We start from the raw sequence: 22,480 nt of genomic DNA on the forward strand, positions 1-22,480 counted from the left end.
GAGTTTGATTTAAGGATATTTACACTGTATATTTTGCCTGTGACATTGACAATTTCTCTTTGAACAGTTATATGATTTGGCTTTTGGAATCTCAACAGTTACTGTTATTAAATAATTGTTGTCTGACGACCCCCATAACTTCCCACAGCTCTGAACATTGAAATTGTAAACATTGAAAAAAGGGTTTAAAAATAAATATAGCTCTCTATTGAAATTAAAAGAAAGAAATAGACACAATGAATTTTGTCAAACCCACTTAACAGCAATTGCAATATGCTAGGGGATGGAAATTCACAACTAAGGCACCAACCTTAATTCTGCCCTTTAGTGACACCAGGCAATTGCTGTAGGGCTACGAATTAGGCATTTTAGTGTATATCGTTCCAGCTTACAAATCGGTATGATCTAAAGACACATGAGATCTTTTCTTCAGGAAATCACCGTCACTGGGTTGTTTCTCTTAGTGGTAATTCCCAGAAGTGAACAGATTAGTAACATTATCAGTTATGAAGTGGCCATTTCAGATTCCTGGGGAGTATCATATTTTGCACTAGGGGCCAGGTCCTTGGAGAGACGGAACCTTGGTTTCATTTTAACTTCTCCATGCTCAGCAGCTCCTGGAATTTGGTTCAAAGTATTTACATGTTTCCCTGCCCTGTTCTTAAAAGTGCTGCTTTAGAAAGTGGGGAAGGGCAGGAACTGACTGCAGGATCAGTAGCTGAGTCCCTTAGATATTTATAGCTCATCGGAAGGAGGACGGGGTTTGGTGGGTGTCTGGGGATTTAATAATAAACACACAAATATCATTGTTCTTAGTGAATTTTCATCTTCTAATTCCCATAACCCACTAATTATCCCTGGCTGCCCCTGGGAGTCTGGGGAGAGAGAACTAGTAAACTCCTGTGGCCAGTGTGGAACCGAAGGCACAAGGATCTTTCAGTGGCTGGCTCAAAGTCACCCAGAGTGAATTTCACTTCACTGGATGAAGCCCTAGTTGCTGAGCTCTGGAGAGGGGTGGGGAGGTGAATTCCATCCCCCATTCTTGAGCATGGACTCCCCTCCAATTCTCACCCTGATCTCAGACACTACCCCAACCTTCCCCTGCAGTGATGGACCCACTTGATGCTGCCAGAGCCATCTGCCATGGGAGCTAGAAAGGACAGAGGCCCAGCTCCAGAACTGCTACCCATGCCCACAGCCCCCAGGCTCTGCTGGAGTTGCCCTATATCTTCCTTACGACTAACCCAGGCCAAGCAGCTGGGGATCTCTTCCTTTTGCCTAGAAACTTTGCCCCCAGAGTCCAAGCAGCATACAGATAATCAGTTCCTTCTTCTACAAGGGTTCGCCAGGGCTCGACCCTCCGGGCGGTGGGAACCACACCGGCTCACTACCCACAGTTGATCCCGGGGAATTAGTCCGGCCATGGGGGTCTCCCTCGGTAGCCCTTGCTGTAACCGGCAGAAACCTGGTCAGCCCAGCCCCGGCTCAGGGCGGGGCCACAAACACTGAGTCAGGGGCTCAGGCCCTCAGGCAGGGCTGAGCAGTAACAATAGGTCCCAGCCTTTTCAGGCCAGGGAGAGGGAGAGTCTTCCACCCAGGAGTTGGGTGGCAGGGGGGACGCAGGCCCTCCCACTCCACTGCATCCCAGCCCGGGGCACTAGCAGCAGCAGAAGACCCAGTGCGTAGTCAGTGGGGATCCTGGCCGCAACACACCGACATAGGCTCTGGTAGTGCTGCAGCCAGACTGGGATCGGCTGCCCCCGGGCTATTTCCACACTCCCCCTCGGGCCCAAACTGGGTCTTGGTGTTGGCCTCTGGGGGATCCAGGAGCATGGGTTCTTCAGGGCAGGGGTTGATCGGCAGGCCTGGCAACTCCTCCGGATAGCGGGCGCAGGGCCGGTCTGGCCAGTCTGGGCGGCCGCCTTGGGCTGCGGGGGTTTCCTAGTCACGGGCTCCACTAGGGACGTCTGTCCTCTCCGGTGGCTGGGCTCCTAGTGAGCGCTGAGGGCCGGCCTTTATAGTTCTGGGTCGCCGCCTGACCCTCTGAGGGGCGGGCTCAGCGCTCCCTAGGTCTGCCCACTCCGGCCTCCGGATGGGCTTTTCCCCCTCTGGGGAGGTGGGGAGCCACACCGCCTCACTACATTTCTGTGTGGGGTTTTTTATCCCCTTCCTGCCATGTGATCTGATCTGTAAACTCAGCTACTGGGAAGTCAAGAGCACAACAACAGTCTTGTGTCTTCTTTAACATCCCGTAATGGTCCATCTGGTGTTGATGGACCTTTCCTCCCAGGCAGGGTGTAATGGATTCTGTTGCCAATCAGCACTTCACATAGGTAAAGTCTCTCTCCTCTGGTGATTTACAGAGCCACAGAGGCTCACAATACAACTAGTCAGATATTATCCCAGGCAGCAACTCACAAGCATTTAATGAAGTCTAAACACATTCTTATAATTCTAATACCTGTTTTAACAATACTAACACAGGTGAGTCAGACTGATTCCAGCGATGCGTTTGTTCATATTCAATGAAGACATGGGGGCTTTTGCAAGAGCTAACACCTCATCTGCCAGTGTCACAGGCAGGCTGGGCAGGGATGGTGTCTCTAGCCTCTGTTTGCCAGAAGCTGGGAATGGGTGACAGGGGATGGATCAGTTGATGATTCCCTGTTCTGTTCATTCCCTCTGAAGCACCTGGCATTGGCCACTGAGCTAGATGGACCATTAGTCTGAGGCAGTGGGAAGCTCTACTCATTTGGACTCGCTGGGGAGCCACAGAAAGAAACAAGATGTGCTGAGGCAAGAAGGCCCCGTCTCAGAATCCCCGGGGTCACACTTGTCAAAAGCTAAAACTAGGCCCAGCCCTTGAAAGGGGCACTCCCAGGAGAGACTGTATAAAGGCTGGTGCATCAAACAACTTTGTAAACCTGAGAGAGCTGCCTTGGGGACAGTGACAGGGAGAATCCCCAGAGTGACTCCTTTGATTCTGCTCTTCTCTGGCCTTTGATTGATAGAATCATAGAACTGGAAGGGACCTTGAGAGGTAGCTAGTCCAGTCCCCTGCCCTCAAGGGAGGACTAAGTATTATCGTAGACCATCCCATACAGGTGTTTGTCCAGCCTGCTCTTAAAAATCCCCAATGATGGAGATTCCAGAACCTCCCTAGGCAATTTATTCCAGCGCTTAACCACTCTGACAGTTAGGAAGCTTTTTTTCCTAATCTCCATCCTAAACCGCCCTTGCTGCAATTTAAGCCCATTGCTTCTTCTCCTATCCTCAGAGGTTAAGAAGAACAATTTTTCTCGGGCATCTTTGTAACAACCTTTTCTGTACTTGAAAACTCTGATCATGTCCCTTCTCAGTCTTCTCTTCTCCAGACTAAACAAACCGAATGTTTTCAATCTTCCCTCATAGGTCATGTTTTCTAGATCTTTGATCATTTTTTTTGCTCTTCTCTGGACTTTCTGCAATTTGTCCACATCTTTCCTGAAATGTGGCACCCACAACTGGACACAGTACTCCAGTTGTGGCCTAATTAGTGTGAAGTAGAGCAGAAGAATGACTTCTCGTGTCTTGCTTACAGTACTCCTGCTAATATATCGCAGAATATTTTCTTTTTTTGCAACAGCGTTACACTGTTGACATATTTAGCTTGTGATCCACTGTGACCCCCAGATCCCTTTCCGCAGCACTCCTTCTTAGGCAGTCATTTCCCATTTTGTATGTGTGCAACTGATTGTTCCTTCCTAAGCGGTGCACTTTGCGTTTGTCCTTATTGAATTTCATCCTGTTTACTTCAGACCATTTCTCCATTTTGTCCAGATCATTTTGAATTTTAATCCTATCCTCCAAAGCACTTGCAACCCCTCCCAGCTTGGTATCATCCGCAAACTTGATAAGTGTAACAGAGAGACTCTGCTACTGGGCGGGTTTCACCCTGTGTCAGAGGGTTACACCCTGGTGGGAGGGGGCTCGGCCTTTACTGGGATAAGGTCACTCTGTGCTTCATAGTGTGGCAGAACCTAGAATGTCCATTAGCAGGGGAAAATCGGCTTGTGGAATGGACGAAAACCCCGTCTGAGTTCTCTCACATTGCCCTTCTCACCCTGACAGGCTACAGAATAACGTCCACGTTTCGCTCCAGATCATCCCCTCCTCCCAGGGGGAAGGAAATGGCTGCAATGGAGCTGGCTCAGGTAAGGGATTATGACAGAGCTGGTGGTGGGCTCTGCTTGGAGGGAGAGGAGCAGTAAAGGCATAGGAAGGTGGTAGCTGCTAGACGTGGTGGGAGGCAGGAAATAACATAATGTGATTAAACTTGCTGAGACTTGTGTAATCTAAGGTGTGATGGGTTGTCACCTCCAGGGGGAAGTCTGGGGGCAGGTTCTGGGAACCGCTGTGCCCTCTAACCCTGAAGCTGGGCTGGCCCTTCTCTCCCTGCTATGCTGGAGATTCAGCCAGCCTCTCCAGGCCCTGTTATCACCCAACACGACAGCAGGTGGCGCCATACACCCAACTAAGCTACCTGAGTGCTTTACCTGAGCCACTCAAGGGCAGATAGAGACAACAGCCAATTTCCCAGCTCCCCAACCTTGCACGCTTGCTGTAGTATAAATTCAGAATTGTATCGTCTTATAGTGCACAGGGAGCTCTATAATGTAATCTCATTAATATAATTTGCCTTCCCCTTGATACAGGAAAGATGTGCAAAACAAGCTTGTGCACACCAAGCTCAGATTTTCCCCAGACACTTCACTCAAAATACTTAACACTGGTTAAGATAAAGCGTAAAATGAGTTTATTAACTGCAGAAAGATAAAGTGATTTTTGTTAGAAGAATAAAGGAGCAGGTTGACCGGAGCGGATCTGAGTACAGCCTTCTTTATTGCGATGCTTGTTCCCCTCGACCCAATTGTCGAGTAAGCACTGGATTAGTTACATCACACTCCTTTAATCTAACTTAGTATGTACACACCTACATCCATTACAACACCCCCCAAACCCTTATCAAGTAATAGAAACACCCGTACTGTTAGTATACCCATCCCTATCTGTTAGTCACAGGATTACGCATGTTATACAGACATTTTTACCTTGAAAATACAGTACTTTGTATTAATGTGTTGCTACAAATTTCCTTAATCAGCAGTTCTCAGGGGAGGGAGGAAGGGGCCATAAGCCAGGGCTTGTTTATGTAGCTGGGAAAGGAAGGGAGGGGGAGGTAACATTTCTTTTACTTTCTTTCACACAAAGGACATTTATTCCAGCAACTACATTTCTCATGCAGCTGCATCCTTATCAATTCTTACAAGCAACAGGGAAAGGAAAAATATGGCAGCTTATTTATTAAGCAAAGAATTCCTGCCTGCTTATGCCTTTGTCCCCTAATCCCATGTCTGCACATTAGCAGTTCCCTGCTCTTTTACTGAATCATAACATGTCCCAACAATTCTAAGTGGTAGCAAACAGATCAAAGCAGATTACTTAGCAAATAACCAAAACCTCAAACTAAGCCTAACATACTAGATGGATAGAATTTGAATTAGCAATTTCTCACCCTGACTGATGGTACAAGCAGTCCCCCAAGTTTCCATACACAAGCTAGAAATCCCTTTATCATGGGACCAACACTTCCCCCAGTTCAGTCTTTGTTCCTCAGGTGCTTCCAGGAGTTCTCTTGTGTGGGGAATGAGGCCAAGAGATGATATCACACCCCACCTTATGTAGCTTTTCCATATGGCGGGAACCTTTTGTTCCAAACTCAGTTCCCAGTCCAGTTTGTTGAAAAATAGAGGTACCAAAATGGAGTTCAGTGTCATGTGGTCTGGTCATATGCTCCCGCATGCCCTGCTGAATCATAATAGCCATGACACATAGGCTGGCTGAAACATTCACAGGAAGGCTAAGCTCTTCCACGGTCCATTGTCTTTGTTGATGAGCCATCAGCAGTGTCTGGCCTCTTCATTGTTGTACCCGAAAGGTTCGTTGTGGGTGTTACCCAGAGTAAGCACCTTATGAAATACAGATACATGGTCAATATTCATAACTTCAGATACAAACATGCTCTGCGCCCACAAATAGGATAATCCTATTCAGCAAATCATAACTTTTCAGTGACACTGCACATGACACATCTTGCACATAATGCATCATAATTATGACCTAATCCTATTATTATCATACCACTATGCTGAATGTGGGGTGTAGTGTCAGGGCCTAATTTCAAGGCACAAGAGTTGGGAATGGAACTTCCCGTCTTTGTGGAACAGGAAATAACCTTCCAGCCAGGGCTGGGAAAACTTCCCAGACTCCCAGTGCTGGAGCCTGAATCTATTGACACTTCATTTGTTACTACCACCCCCAGTATTTGTGGCAACTGCAGACTTTATCAGTGACAATTTATATTCTCTTCTAGGTCATTGATAAGAATGTTAAATAACAAAGGGCCAAGATCCAGTCCTTGATGGAACCTGTTAGAAATAAATCCAGTCGACCATGGTTCCCCATTTACAATCCCAGTTTTTAATCTATTTAATGTATGCTGTGTTTATTTTGTATCATTCTAGTTTTTTAGTCAAAATATTGTGCTGAAACAAGTCATATGCCTTACAGAAGTCTAGGTATATTACATTAATACGATTAGCTGCAACCAAACTTCTGAACTCATCCAATAAGGATATCCAGTTAGTTTGATAGGATCTATTTTCTCTAAACCTTTGTTCATGGGTATTAATTATATTACCCTCCTTTCATTCTTTATCAGTAAAATCCAGTATTGGCTGCTCCATTATCTTGTCCAATATCGATGTCAGACTGATACTCTTGTAATTAGCTGGGTCATCTCTTTTACACTTTTTAAATATTGGGACTGCATTAGCTTTATTCCTGTCTTCTGGGATTTCCCCAGTGTTCCAAGTTCTAATTAAAATCAGCATTAACAGTCCACCATGCTCCTCTACCAGGCCTTTTAAAACTCTTGGCTACAAGTTATCTGGACCTGCTGATTTAAACACATCTAACTTTTAATAGCTGCTGTTTAACGTCCTCATGAGTTCTTGTCGGAATGGAAAGAGTGTCGTCATCAACATCTTATGATACGAGTACATCATCTGTTTTTCTCCAAATCCAGGAGAGAAATATTTATTGAACACTTTTACCTCTTCTGCATTATTTTTGATAATTCTCCCATTTCCGTCTAGTAATGTACCACTACCATTGTTAGGATTAATTTTGTACTTTTAAAAACTTCCTTCTTATTTTCATTGGTTGATCATTGATTTCTGATAGCTTCCCTTGCCAACTTTCTACAATTCTGACCTTCTCACTTATATTCTTTACTATTGACTTCCCCTTTCTTCCATATATTTTATTTGGAGAGTGGTGGGATTCCTACCAGGGAGCCACCAGCAGGGTCCAGAGACAGCCCCATCTCCTATATCAAGCTCTGGCTAGTAAGTATGTCATAAATGTGACAACCCTGCCTCCGTCTGTCAGCTGAGTGACACAAAGTTTCTCTCTTTCTACCCTCTGATGCCTCCTGGCTGCTCTAAGCAAGGTGAGGTGGGACTCTGTTAACATGTGCCTCCCGGAGCTTCCATTTCCCTGGCACTGCTGTTCCGTGAATAGTGGGGAAGCAGGTACTGAGTGTTGGACTTTTGCTCTTTCAGGGGCCGGTGACCTTCGAGGAGGTGGCTGTGTATTTCACCAGGAAGAGGGGGCTCTGCTGGACCCCACTCAGAGAGCCCTCTACAGGGATGTCATGCAGGAGAACTATGAGATGGTGGTCTTTCTGGGTAAGCAGTCCTGTCCACCCAGTTATTAGAAGCTATGGGGTCTCTGAAGAACCTGAGTAGTAATAACTTTATACCTTTATTCATCATACAAGTTTTGACAAGTTTCCTTGCCCCCATGTTTTTGCCTTATCTCCCACCTATCAGAATAATTTTTGGACATGTGCCTTTTTGGTGCCGTCAGTCATTTTAAAATTGCATTTAATGTATCCTTATTGGAGACATTAATAACTACAGCTTTCATGCCTTTTCCTCATTTGAAGAGGAAAATATGCCACCCATAGAATTCTAAATTGAGTAAATGTGCTTTTGCAGTGCCACAGTTCTGGGGTAGCTAAGCCTTTGACCTTCCTCCATGGTCTGCTCTAGGAATGCCCTGTCAGGTATCAGGCCTCTAGCCAGCCCCTCTCTATGGGTAGGGACCCACATGCCTCTCCTTTTTGACCAGGGTTTGAGGATTGCAGCTTGTCCTCCACTGTGTTCACTGGACTATTGTCCAGTTCCCGTGCTTTGCTTTCTCTCCAGGGGCTGTGAGCAGTGTGTGTGTGATAGAGATGGGAATTTTGGTGATACTTGTATGATGCCAATACACATCTCAGTTTTCTTCTGATTGGTATTGCTATGATTATAAAGAAGAGGAGACACGAGGTGATTTGTCACGTAGCTGTCATGGGGTGATACGAATGGGTCATTAAGGACAGGCTGGGACCAACCTACATCAATGGAATACTCGACAGAGACAAGGGAATAATTCTCACCTGTCCATGGGAGGATCTCCGCTTGGCTGAGTGAAGCACACATGGACTCGTTATGTTTTTGGGAGCAGGAAGAACTGGGTTAGCAGGCCTTGGAGCTCTACCGGAGCTAAGACAAATGGACAGGCAAAGTGAAAGGAAACAAAACTGTTTTTAACAGCAGCATGTCCTCAAGGGCATTGGCCAGTATGAACTATATTGTCTTCTTTGCTTCTCTGTCCTAATCTAAAGCCTTTCTAATGCTGTGTTTTAGTTGACTAATAAACCCTGCTATATTTTAACAGTCTGCCCAGTATCACAACAAAAACTTGCTGAGGTGCATTGAAGCATGAATGAGGAACAGTCTCTGAACAGGAGTGTTGTTCAGCTGGATCTGCTGGCAGAGCTCACAGGTTGAAGTAGGAGTGTTGAAGCCAGAGGCTCAGTCTCAAGTGTTGAAGCTACATGGCCTGTCCTTGTGGAAGAGTGGGAGCCCTTGGGGGTCTAGCACACGCAAGGGGCACCTCCCAAGGACTGTTTAAAAGCCAGGGCATTGCACAGATCCTATGGATCCATGACAGTGCCAGAGGTTCAGCCTTATGGGGAAAAGATATAAAAGAAGAAAAGGATCTAAATGCATATTTACCATCTCCCCCGCATCAGTCCTTGTGGGAATCCCTGATCCGTTCCATAGTGTATTAAAACCTTCCTCTAAGGCTTACGTCTAGGTTATCAGATCGTGTCCATTTGTTAGAGGGCTTTCCCATCACCTTCCCACTTCCCTGGTTCTTGTAATGCAGACCGCAAGCAGCAAAAGACCAGAAGTCCAAAGTGTAGATAATACGATGTTTATTGGGGTTAGTTTCCAAGCAAGCATATTCCGAAGCCCTTCACACCAGTAGGGTTTATCTCTGTGTGCTGATAGAGTCTGTTCCACGGTGTTCCATTCCCAGCTCTGATGCTGCAGAGCATTTACGCTGTGTCACCCTTCCAAGCTCTGACACTGCAGAGCCTTGCGTGTGTGTCTCTTCCCCATTCCCTATTCCCGTTTCGCCCTTAACAAACATGATTCCAATTTCCATTCCCCCTCCTGTTTAACACCAGTTTATGTAGTAATATTCTCAGCTATACCTTAACCAATCATAGTACTGACATTTAACTAACCAATCCTAACATATTGTAACATAATTCTCTAACCAATTATATTCCAGTACCCTAATTAACTTGCACCTAGCAAAATTATTACAGCAGTCAGAAACAATTAGAGAACCAGACAGATTAACAATAGAAAAGTGGGGGACATGAAGATAAAGCAATACCGAAATGAGAGTTTCACAACCAGAACTGTTGATAAATGATTTCTTGCCAGACAGGCTGGTATCAAACTAAGTTTTCTTTAACCATCTTAAGATCAACAAAGAATCCTGTGGCACCTTATAGACTAACAGATGCATCCGAAGAAGTGGGTATTCACCCACGAAAGCTCATGCTGCAAAACGTCTGTTAGTCTATAAGGTGCCACAGATTCTTTGTTGCTACAGATCCAGACTAACACGGCTACCCCTCTGATACTTGACATCTTAAGATCTTTCTCTTTATCTGGTGGTGATGGGCACTATCCACACATAATCATATTCCTAACAGCCCAATACCACCTTGTTTTCTTTGCCTTTAGTAGGGTTTCCAGTTTCAAAACCTGATGTGATCTCGCAGCTAGAACGAGGGGAAGAGCCATGGGTCCCAGACCTCCAGGGCTCTGAGAAAGAAGTGCTCCTGAGAGCTGCCGACACAGGTGAGGAATTGGTTAAACCAACTAAAAAAACTGTCTTTGAATACAGGAAACAATTGGGATGCCCTACAAAAGACCTTGTGAGCTCTCCAAGTTCAGGATTGTTCCTTGCAGATATGGAATCTTTAGGCAGAGGTCACTCATGGCTTCCCACCTATACTGACTGACAACTGGCAGCAGGTCTCTCACCAATATAGCTTCCCCCGGAGTGTTCTGGTGAGATGTGGACCAAAACTGATCCCTTCCTCTCTCCTCTGGGGAAAGGTTTGGGGAAAATCAGCTCCTGATAGGTTTGATCTCCCCCACATGTATTTGGTTTTGTTCATTCCTTTTTCAATTCCTGTCTCTGAGATTTCATTTCTTTCAGGCACAGGGAGTGACCTATGTCTGGATTCTCTCTGTCTCCCATCAGGTGATGGGAAGGTGAATGAGAATGAGGAGGAACCCCAGCAGGAAGATGCTGAGCAAGTAGAACCACATGGGATGTTAAAAGGAAGATCCAAAGGGAATGTTTTAGGGAGTTGTGCACTCCCAGAAAAAGCAAATGCCTGCAAGACTCAGCAGGGGCCAGAGGAAAACTTCAGTAGCCACTCAGACCTTATTGCACGCAAGGAAATCAACTTGGAAGAGACATGCTACACATGCCATAAGTGCAGGAAAAGCTTCAATGGGAGCTCAGACCTTTTCACACATCAGAGAATTCACAGGGGAGAGAAACGCTACAAGTGCTCTGAGTGCGGGAAACGCTTCAATCGAAGCTCTGCCCTTATCACACATAGGAGAATCCACACGGGTGAGAAACCTTACGGATGCTCTGAGTGTGGGAAATGCTTCATTGATAGTTCAAAACTCATCTCACATCGTCGAATCCACACAGGAGAGCGGCCCTACACATGCTCTGAGTGCGGGAAAAGCTTTTGTTGGCACTCACACCTTATCACTCATTGTAGAATCCACACAGGAGAGACGCCCTACACATGCTCTGAATGTGGGAAAAGCTTTAATCAGCACTCACAGCTTATCACACATATTAGAATCCACACAGGAGAGACGCCCTACACGTGCTCTGAGTGCGGGAAAAGCTTCAGTCGGAGCTCACACCTTATCACGCATCAGACAGTCCACACGGGTGAGAAACCTTATGGATGTGCTGAGTGCGGGAAACGCTTCAATCGGCACTCACACCTTATCACACATAGAAGAATCCACACTGGGGAGAAACCTTATGGATGCTCTGAGTGTGGGAAATGCTTCACTGATAGTTCAGCCCTCATCTCACACCAGCGAATCCACACAGGAGAGACGCCCTACACATGCCATGAGTGTGGGAAAAGCTTCAATCAGCGCTCACACCTTACCACACATCAGACAATCCACACAGGTGAGAAACCTTATGGATGCTCCGAGTGTGGGAAACGCTTCAATCGGAGCTCACAGCTTATCACCCATCGAAGAATCCACACAGGTGTAGGGTTTCTCTCGTGCTCTGAGTGTGGGAAATGCTTCAATCGGAGCTCAAACCTTATTAGACATCAGACAATCCACATGAGAGAACTGTAATAAATGCCTTGACTAGGGCTGGCCAAAAGATTTTAAAAAAAATCACATTTGCTAATTCCCACATAGTGATCTTTGCATCGTCTTCACTGTGGTCTCTCGGCTCCCCCAGATGAGTTGCCTGCTTCTGCCTTTTGCAGCTCACCCTTCTTTGGGGTCAGTCCTGTGATCTTTTCTATCAACTGCTTTCCTTTGGAGTCACAGGAGTGTGTGTTATAGACTCATAGAATATTAGGGTTGGAGGAGACCTCAGGAGGTCATCTAGTCCAATCCCCTGCTCAAAGCAGGACCCATACTAATTCAATCATCCCAGCCAAGGCTTTGCCAAGCTGTGCCTTGGAAACCTCAAAGTATGGAAATTCCACCACCTCCCTAGGTAACCCATTCCAGTGCTTCACCACCCTCCTAGTGAAATAGTGTTTCCTAATATCCAACCTAGACCTCCCCCACTGCAACTTGAGACCATTGCCTCTTGTTCTGTCGTCTGCGACCACTGAGAACAACCAAGCTCCATCCTCTTTGGAACCCCCCTTCAGGTAGTTGAAGGCTGCTATCAAATCCCCCCATCGCTGTTGTTTTCTGCAGAATAAATAACCCCCGTTCCCTCAGCCTCTCTTCGAAAGTCATGTGCCCCAGCCCCCTAATCATTTTTGTTGCCCTCCGCTGGACTCTCTCCAATTTGTCCACATCCCTTCTGTAGTGGGAGGACCAAAACTGGATGCAATACTCCAGGTGTGGCCTCACCAGAGCTGAATAGACAGAAATAATCACTTCCCTTGATCTGCTGGAAATGCTCCTACTAATACAGCCCGATATGCAATTGGCCTCCTTGGCAATGAGGGCACACTGGTACTAAAAGGTAATAATTGGAGATATACCAATCTACTAGAACTGGAAGGGACCTTGAAAGGTCACCAAGTCCAGCCCCCTGCCTTCACTAGCAGGACCAGTTTTTGCCTCAGATCCCTAAGTGGCCCCATCAAGGATTGAACTCACAATCCTGGGTTTAGCAGGCCAATGCTCAAACCACTGAGCTATCCCTCCTCCCTACATTGGATGAGAAGCTGATTCTCATCCAGCTTCTCATCCAATGTAATTCCCAGGTTCTTTTCTGCAGAACTGCCGCTTAGCCAGTCAGTCCCTAGCCTTTAGCGGTGCATGGGATTCTTCCTTCCTAAGTGTAGGACTCTGCACTTGTCCTTGTTGAACCTCATTAGAGTTCTTTTGACCCAATCCTCTAATTTGTCTAGGTCACTCTGGACCCTATCCCTGCCCTCCAGTGTAAATACCTCTTCCCCCCATCTTAGTGTCATCTGCAAACTTGCTGAGGGTGCAATTAATCCCATCATCCAGATCATTAATAAAGATGTTGAACATAACCGGCACCAGGACCGACCCCTGGGGCACTCCACTTAATACCTGCTGCCAACTTGACATCAAGCCATTGATCACTACCCATTGAGCCCAACAATGTAGCCAGCTTTCTATCCTCCTTATAGTCCATTCATCCAATCCATACTTTTTTAACTTGCTGGTAAGAATACTGTGGGAGACTGTAGCAAAAACTTTGCTAAAGTCAAGATATATCACCTCCACCACATTCCACATATCCACAGAGCCCGTTTTCTCATCCTAGAAGGCCCTCCAGCCCAGAATGTTCATCAGGTCCAGCTGGGAGAGAGGTTTGATCCCAACAAGCTACACTGAGGCAAAAACTACCTGTGCCTGACAGCCACTAGGGCTGTACATGGCGTTGGCTGCTCAAGTTAGTGATCATGGGGTAAAAAGACAAGTATAGTTGTAGAGCACATGCAGCCAGGTGCAGGGATTGGCATTAGCTTCCCCCTTGACGTGACCTAAACTCCATCACTTTTCCTAGTCTAAACAAACCCTGAGCATCACGGTTATACTGTTCCCCCATTTCACAGCAATTGTTAGTCATCGAGTTCTCCCTTGGGGAACCAATTGTTTCATTCCCAGTTGCTCTGATGTTGCTTCAGGTTGTGCTGGGGAGCAGATATTTTTACTACCATTTTCCTCACTTAAAATATATTGAACTATAACAGAGCAGGAACAGGGCAGGGATAGGGGAAAATGTCATTTCACCCTTTATAACAACAGAAGAAGATAGGGTAAGTCAGAGGGATTCCCTTATTCCCCATCACCATCCCAACCCCCCGTTGTTCAATTGGGTAGGGTAGGTCAATATTTTCTCTGAAGGGCTGAGAAGAGGATTCCCTAGTAAGTGCCTTGGAACTAAGCAAAATACCCATGCATTGGACTCTGAAAGCAGTTGTGGCCCAGGCCCTGCAGGAGCTCACTCCTGAAGTTATCTCCTTCCTAATCAGGTGCATGTTGCCTATTATTTGGGAAATGCAATCCCTATCTAGGTAGAGATGGGAAAAATGGAAGTGACATTTCTGTTCACCTTGGGAGATGCTGCAAATGTGTAGAAAATGAAATTTGTGTTGAATGTGATATAGCTGCAGAAAGATACCTACTTTTAATACATACCTGATATTTGGTGTCTTACAGAGATTCTAAAATGCACCTGAATTTAATCCCTATTTTAAATCTGTGCCATGAGATTAAAGAACTAAAAGGGTATATTTGGGGAAGTTATACCTCACTATTGCTACTGATATATTGTGTGTGTGGTGAAGAATTTTATGCCAGAGAAGTGTGAAATTATTCCAAGTAAGGTAAAAGATTTGACAAGAACTATTGGTTGATTTTTGCCCCAGAGATGGAAGTTATGGTGACCTGTGGCTGAGGTAAACTACTTTTAGAACGCTGCTCCCTAGTTAAGTGGCATTGATCACACTCCTAAAAGATGCCATGATTAAATTGGGCACAACTGTCTTTTACCATTTGGATCCAAAGTCTCATGAAGCACAGAGAAAAACAGCTGATTCCTTCAGAGCCATTCCATGCCTACGGGTCCCAATCTGGCTGCCTTGTTGGACAAGAAGCTCTTCCATGCTGGGGAGATGATTGTACCTAATGAGGGAATGTATCAAATTCCAAGTTCAGACTGCAGGATACATGAGTGCTGAGTCCAGAGTCTGTGGTTTGGTCTCTTAGATTTGCTACTTAGTCTTACACATTTTTATCACTTCTCCACCTCCTGCTACTCTGAAAGATTAGAAAGTGTGAAAATAGAGCACAGGTGATTTTTCTCATAATGCAGCCTTCCCACATAGCGTGAGACGCCTTCCACCCACACTCATGGGAGAAGTCCCAGGGAGAAATGAATTCACAGAAATGGAAGGCTCCTCGGTTATTGTAGAATGTGACTTCACACAAAGCTGACTGGAACTGGGAATTAAGAGAAAACTGCCCTATAGGTTTATATTTTGTAATCTTTGAATAAGTTGTTACCAGCGACAATGAAATTAAACATGAAGTTAATTAGTGTAACATAAGAGGCTGATTAAGTGATAACTTTCAGAGTTACAACATAATTCAGGTTTTCTTCTAGTTTTCTCCCTCCGTCCTCCTACTATATCGGAAATGGTGACTAATCCTGAAATTAAAACCTCACTCCAAAGGAATTAGAGTGGGGGAATATGTGAGAGAAATAGGCTGTACGAGAATAGAGACCCAGTATAGACTAATTATTTCTATTTAAAATGGAATTTTATTGTGACAAATTTTAAAATGAATCTTCTGTTAAGAGGAAAATTACTCGAGACAAGATGTGTAACCTTTTACCCAGTTAGAGGGTAACAGCCACAGAGATCCCCAGGTCTCTTGTTTGCAAGGCAAAGATGTCACATCAGGCAGGAGATGTCAAAATCTAAAATGCTGATGGATGTGTGATAGGAGCTTTTCTGGGTGGGGTTTTTTTGTTTATTTTTTTTTTTTTTTGGTTTTTTAATTTAATTTTTGTTTTGTTTTTTGCAACCAGTTATTTGTATAGGAGCTGAAGCCACTTTTCCTGTTGAGCACAACTACCGGTATGTAGGGCTGCCACATAGTCATCTGTCCACACTTTTTCCTCGCACTATGTGATCGTCTCCCAAGCACAGGATGATGCCGGGTTTGGTAGGGTGGTACTCCGTCCTGATAACCCTCCATCGGATATAGCTTGGAGTCACCTACTGTGGAATACACAGGAGCAGTCACTCGAAGAAGAAAGGTCAGTTACCTGTTCCGTAACTGGCGTCCTTCGAGATGTGTTGCTCTTGTCTAGTCCACATCCCAGCCTCCTTCCTCTCTGTCGGAGTTGTCTGCCAAGAAGGAACTGAGGGTGGGGGGAGTGCGCAGCTCCCCTTATAGCGCTATAGCGGCGCCACTCCAGGGGTCGCAGCACTGCTCTAAAAACTTCCGGCACCGGTGCACGTGGCGTGCACGCACACCTACTGTGGAATAGGCCGGAGCAACACATCTCAAAGAACACCAGTTACAGAACAGGTAACTGTCCTTTTTAAAGGATGTCTAGATTTCATTCCTGTAGTAACAGAACTGGTGATAGGAAAGCAGGAAGAAAGAACATAAGAAAGGCCGTACCGGGTCAGACCAAAGGTCCATCTAGCCCAGTATCTGTCTACCGACAGTGGCCAATGCCAGGTGCCCCTGAGGGAGTGAACCTAACAGGCAATGATCAAGTGATCTCTCTCCTGCCATCCATCTCCATCCTCTGATGAACAGAGGCTAGGGACACAATTCTTACCCATCCTAGCTAATAGCCATTTATGGACTTAGCCACCATGAATTTATCCAGTTCCCTTTTAAACATTGTTATAGTCCTAGCCTTCACAACCTCCTCAGACAAGGAATTCCACAGGTTGACTGTGTGCTGTGTGAAGAAGAACTTCCTTTTATTTGTTTTAAACCTGCTGCCTATTAATTTCATTTGGTGACCCCTAGTTCTTGTATTATGGGAATAAGTAAATAACTTTTCCTTATCCACTTTCTCAACATCACTCATGATTTTATATACCTCTATCATGTCCCCCCTTAGTCTCCTCTTTTCCAAACTGAAGAGTCCTAGCTTCTTTAATCTTTCCTCATATGGGACCCTCTCTAAACCCCTAATCATTTTAGTTGCTCTTTTCTGAACCTTTTCTAGTGCTAGAATATCTTTTTGAGGTGAGAGACCACATCTGTACACAGTATTTGAGATGTGGGTGTACCATGGATTTATATAAGGGCAATAATATATTCTCAGTCTTATTCTCTATCCCTTTTTAATGATTCCTAACATCCTGTTTGCTTTTTGACCGCCTCTGCACACTGCGTGAACAACTTCAGAGAACTATCACGATAACGCCAAGATCTTTTCCTGTCTCGTTGTAGCTAATTTAGCCCCCATCATGTTGTATGTATAGTTGGGGTTATTTTTTCCAATGTGCATTACTTTACATTTATCCACATTAAATTTCATTTGCCATTTTGTTGCCTAATCACTTAGTTTTGTGAGATCTTTTAGAAGTTCTTCACAATCTGCTTTGGTCTTAACTATCTTGAGCAGTTTAGTATCATCTGCAAACTTTGCCACCTCACTGTTTACTCCTTTCTCCAGATCATTTATGAATAAATTGAATAGGATTAGTCCTAGGACTGACCCTTGGGGAACACCACTAGTTACCCCTCTCCATTCTGAGAATTTACCATTAATTCCTACCCTTTGTTCCCTGTCCTTTAACCAGTTCTCAATCCATGAAAGGACCTTTCCTTTTATCCCATGACAGCTTAATTTACGTAAGAGCCTTTGGTGAGGACCTTGTCAAAGGCTTTCTGGAAATCTAAGTACACTATGTCCACTGGATCCCCTTATGCACATGTTTGTTGACCCCTTCAAAGAACTCTAATAGATTAGTAAGACACGATTTCCCTTTACAGAAACCATGTTGACTATTGCTCAAGAGTTTATGTTTTTCTATGTGTCTGACAATTTTATTCTTTACTATTGTTTCAACTAATTTGCCCGGTACCGACGTTAGACTTACCGGTCTGTAATTGCCAGGATCACCCCTAGAGCCCTTTTTAAATATTGGCGTTACATTAGCTAACTTCCAGTCATTGGGTACCGAAGCCGATTTAAAGGACAGGTTACAAACCTTGGTTAATAGTTCCGCAACTTCACATTTGAGTTCTTTCAGAACTCTTGGGTGAATGCCATCTGGTCCTGGTGACTTGTTAATGTTGAGTTTATCAATTAATTCCAAAACCTCCTCTAGTGACACTTCAGTCTGTGACAGTTCCTCAGATTTGTCACCTACAATTTTGCAATGTTTATGCTCCTTTCTAGGATTTGACTTCCACTTTTTAAAGGAAGTCTTTTTGTCTCTCACTGCTTCTGTTACATGGTTGTTAAGCCCCGGTGGCTCTTTTTTAGTTCTTTTACTGTGTTTCTTAAATTGGGGTATACATTTAAGTTGGGCCTCTATTATGGTGTCGTTAAAGTGTCCATGCAGCTTTCAGGAATTTCACTTTAGTCACTGTACCTTTTAATTTCTGTTTAACTAACCCCCTCATTTTTGTATAGTTCCCCTTTTTTAAATTAAATGCCACAGCGTTGGGCTGTTGAGATGTTCTTCCCACCACAGGGATGTTAAATGTTATTATATTATGCCGTTTATTTCGAGCAACTGCAGTTATTCGGGAGAGTACAGACAGGCAGAGTTTCCCCTTCCAAGGTAGGTCTCGGTTAGATAAACAATTAAGGCAAGCATTTATACCTTTTGCAACATACACTGAGGAGCAACAACTGCATTTTGTTTGTACATATTCCTTTCTGATAGCTTACTTCTCTCAGCAATTTCTGCTACAATCTGCATTCTATTCTTATCTAACACAAGGTTGAAAACCAGCATCTCTTACAGTTCTTTTCCGCTCGCCCACGCCCTGCTTGGAAGTCTCCTGTTATTAGCTGTTAGTTAGCCTGGTAAATATCAAGTCCCTGAGAAAACACAGTTATACGAAGCAAAACGAAATCACAAACGGAAATGTCATTGGAAATTCAAAAATTAAAAAGGAAAATGCAATTCCTATCATTTCATTGTATCTGGGCCATTCCTGTGTCGAGAGTACCCGCTAAGGGCCCTGTGTGCTTATGGGAAACCTGGAGGAACTCATAGCAGAGCCTGCACATGAAACTCAACTGCTCCCAGGTGCCACAGTAAAACCCTTTCCCTGCTTTGATGTTGATGATTTTATGAAAATATGCTAATGAGTGTGAATATAATGTAACTGGAACATGCTTCATGCAAAAGGTCTCTTGTGCAGTATCATTACAAAGCTTATTATCTACTGTGTGTGTTCAGCCTATTTGTATGAACCGATCATTCCTGTATCTGAAGCTAGAAATATGAGCTATAACTCTGAGGTCCTGTTGTAATGATGCAAAGTGTGGGCCATTAACAGTGTGATGGCTCCCATTAACCAGGACAATTGACTGGAGATGGCTCTGTCCTGCACCATCTGTGAGTCAGGCCAGGAACAATGAAGGCTTGGGGTCTCACAGGGCATGTGACCATGTCACCTGGTACAGGAATCCATCTTAAACCTGGGGCTTTTCCCCAGGAGAGAGACAAAAGATTCCTGCCTTGTACCAAAGCTGTATAAGGGGGTGGAACAGAAGAAAGGTGGCTGCAGTCATGAGAAATCCCCTAGCTACCACCTGAGCTGGAACAAGGACTATACCAGGTGCAAAGATTGGGCCCAGACAAGAAATAAGTCTAGTCTGCAAAAAAGCTTGTTGGAAGATCTCTGAGGGTGAGATTTTATCTGTAGTGAGTTTCATACTGTATTAGTCTTAGACTTGCATGTTTTTGTTTTATTTTGCTCTATGGAGAATACAAACTCCACAGAGAAGGAAAAGTTAATGCCTTAGAAAAATCTGTGTGTGTTAGAGTGTCTAGGAACCACTGTCCTATAGCTTCTTTTCTCTGATTTCCTTTAGAAAATCTGAAGCAGGGAGCAGAAAACCATTGTCTTTTCTGAGGTGTGAGCTCAGGACCTACTGAGTATGAGACTGACATGCTGCCAACTATGCTAAGAAGGCCCAGGAAAATGTTTAGGCTCAGTGCATATAGGACCCTCCTACAGCAGTGACTGGGGCAGGGAAGGAGCTGGAAGAAGCAGAGAGATCTGGTGCCCACAGACCTGTCCTGGCATCTTTCTCAGCAGCAAAGAAATCAATTTGCCCTTCCAGTGAACAATCTGCTGGAACTAATGGCAGCACAGGGGCGATGTTTCTAAAGTATGCACCCACCTCTACATTTTAGAACTTACTCTCCTTTTTCTAGTATAGCACTTTGTATATGAATTAGGCAAAACAAACCACACAGGTAAGAGAAACAAGGGCTTGAGAGAAAGCTTGAACTCATAACCCCAACAGATAGCCCCTCTGCACTAACCAGTTGCACCTGAAGATGTTTTTAAACACATTTGGGAAGCAGGCAGTTATCAGTCTCTGTGGTTCACACCTTTGCCTGGTAATTGAAAGGCTGCTGGTTCAAACTTAACTCAAGATGTGGCTTTTCAGCGATGAGACTCCAGTACATTTTAACAGGAAGAAAATCTCCTCTATTCTGGCTTTGCCCCATTAGACTCCTTCTGCCCATCTTCTCCCCCTCCCCCAGTCTCTTTCCTTCCCCACTGGGGCCATGCAGAGAGGAGCCCCAGTCAGTCTCTGTCACAGAGAGTCTGTATCCCATAAAGGGAGGGAGGGGTCTCTCTAAAACATTGATAATGAGGAGGGGAGTGGTGCATGTTGTTAGGGGGAGACAGGATGGAGAACTAACAGTGGGGCACAGAGAGATTCCTCCAGATTTGGGAGATCCCCTGCTGCCCCCCATCAGCCAGCTGTGAGAAGAACAACTGTGGTGGTGGTGGGGGGTCTCCACATGCTGCCCCCGCCCCAACTGCCAACTGTGGCAATGGGAGCTGCAGGGGTGGAGTCTGCGGGCAGCAGTGCGCAGAGACGCCCCCGGCCCTCCAGCTTAGGGGCTTTCAGGAGATGCCCGAGGTAAATGCTGCACCCCTCACCCTCTCCTGCAACCCCCTGCCCCAGCCCAGACCCCACACCTGCACCCAAACTCCCTCCAAGAGCCTGCCCCCCACACTGCCTCCTTCACCACAACCCCCTGACTGAGCCCAGACCCTGCACCCAAACTCTCCCAGAGCCCAACCCCTCTCCCTCCCACAACCAAACTCCTTCCCAGAGCCTTACACAGGTGTGTGTGGCAGGTGGGGCAGGACTTGGTCCCATTCTGGGCACCACCAAAAATTATACAAACCTGCCACCCCTGTCCAGCCCAACCTTCTGCTGATGCACCTCAGCCCACACCCGTGCAGGGTTTGAAGCTTTCATTGCTTAAATTCCAGGACACGGAGGGATTTCAGCTCCCCTTTGGCCAGAGGGAACCTTTACCCCACTCCTAACCAGGTTCTTGTCCATGGGATCACTGTAGGGGGGCTGGGTCCCTCGGTGTCTTTTCTCTCTCTAGGACAGGCCAGGGTGCAATAACTGGGGGCATCTGAGCACCCAGGACCTTCTGTGGGGCTGCCATTCCCCTTCCCCTTCTGTGGTCCCATCTGCCATTGACTCCAGCCTTTTTTCTATCCATCGTCAGCACCATCCCAAGCCAGCAGCACTCGAATCAAAAAGACAGAGTCCAGTGGCACCTTACAGACTAACACACGTATTGGCGCATAAGCTTCCGTGGGTGAATCCCACTTCGTCAGGTGAATGTAGTGGAAATTTGCAGGGGCAGGTATACGTATGCAGGCAAGAACCAGTCAAGAGATAACAAGGTTAGTTCAATCAGGGAGGATGAGACCCTCTTCTAGCAGTTGAGGTGTGATCACCAAGGGAGGAGAAACTGCTTTTGTAGTTGGCAAGCCAGGCACAGAATTCCCACTCCATTCATCTGACGAAGTGGGGATTCACCCACGAAAGCTCATGCTCCAATACGTCTGTTAGTCTAGAAGGCGCCACAGGATTCTGTCGCCTTTTACAGCTCCAGACTAACACGGCCACCCCTCTGATACTCAAAAAGACAGTGTCCCCTGCTGGGAGTAAATCACTGACCCCTCTCCTCCCTGAGCACTGACTGCCCCTCTGTTTCCTTGCCTCTCAGGCTGTGCAGATGGGACCTTTCCCTCCAGTGCTGGAGGATTCACCCTTCTCATCTACCATTGTCCCAAGCAGCACAGTGGGTGGGAATCTTAAACGTACCGAGGTGACTTAGGAGCAGAACCCCCCCCCGACCTTCCATGCAATTGTCACTTGCCCCTCACTGAGCAGGACTGAAACTGGTGCAGGGAGACTGGTGGGCCACATCCCCTCTGGGCATGAGCAAAGCAGCAGGGTGAAAAAAAGGATAATGGAAATGCTGGGGATTGAACCCAGGGCCTCATATATGCAAAGCATGTGCTCAACCACTGAGCTACATCCCCTAGCAGGTTGTGTTTGCTATGGGTTACACTCAGAGCCCTCCTGTTTCCAGAGCATCCAGTGACCTATAAGCTTCATGAGAAGCCCATTCCCTCTCTGAGGACCAATCCTGCTCTCCTGGAGGTGACTTATTCATAGGGTCACTTTTCAGCAGGGCCAGATTCTATGTGTGGGGCAGAGAGAGTGGGTGCCCTGGTCTCAGGGT

The 22,480-nt window shown here is 45.7% G+C and overlaps 1 protein-coding gene, 1 non-coding gene and 1 pseudogene across 2 annotated transcripts in view; 1 reads left to right on the top strand and 2 right to left on the bottom strand.

Moving 5' to 3' along the window:
- LOC120381711 overlaps window positions 1-22,480 on the bottom strand; it is a 222,060-nt pseudogene that overhangs the window by 42,139 nt on the left and 157,441 nt on the right.
- LOC120381385 (zinc finger protein 100-like) overlaps window positions 9,367-22,480 on the top strand; it is a 28,234-nt gene continuing 15,120 nt past the window's right edge. Inside the window, exons 1-3 of the mRNA XM_039499579.1 lie at window positions 9,367-9,378; window positions 11,007-11,103; window positions 11,272-11,777. Coding sequence (XP_039355513.1) covers window positions 9,367-9,378; window positions 11,007-11,103; window positions 11,272-11,777 — 615 coding nt within the window. The remainder of the gene's footprint in view (window positions 9,379-11,006; window positions 11,104-11,271; window positions 11,778-22,480) is intronic.
- Window positions 22,206-22,277, bottom strand: TRNAA-UGC. The gene has a single exon. It is a non-coding gene; the product is annotated as a tRNA-Ala (tRNA).

This window comes from Mauremys reevesii, linkage group 14 (assembly GCF_016161935.1).
Source record: "Mauremys reevesii isolate NIE-2019 linkage group 14, ASM1616193v1, whole genome shotgun sequence".
In the NCBI taxonomy this organism is placed as follows: Eukaryota; Metazoa; Chordata; order Testudines; family Geoemydidae; genus Mauremys; species Mauremys reevesii.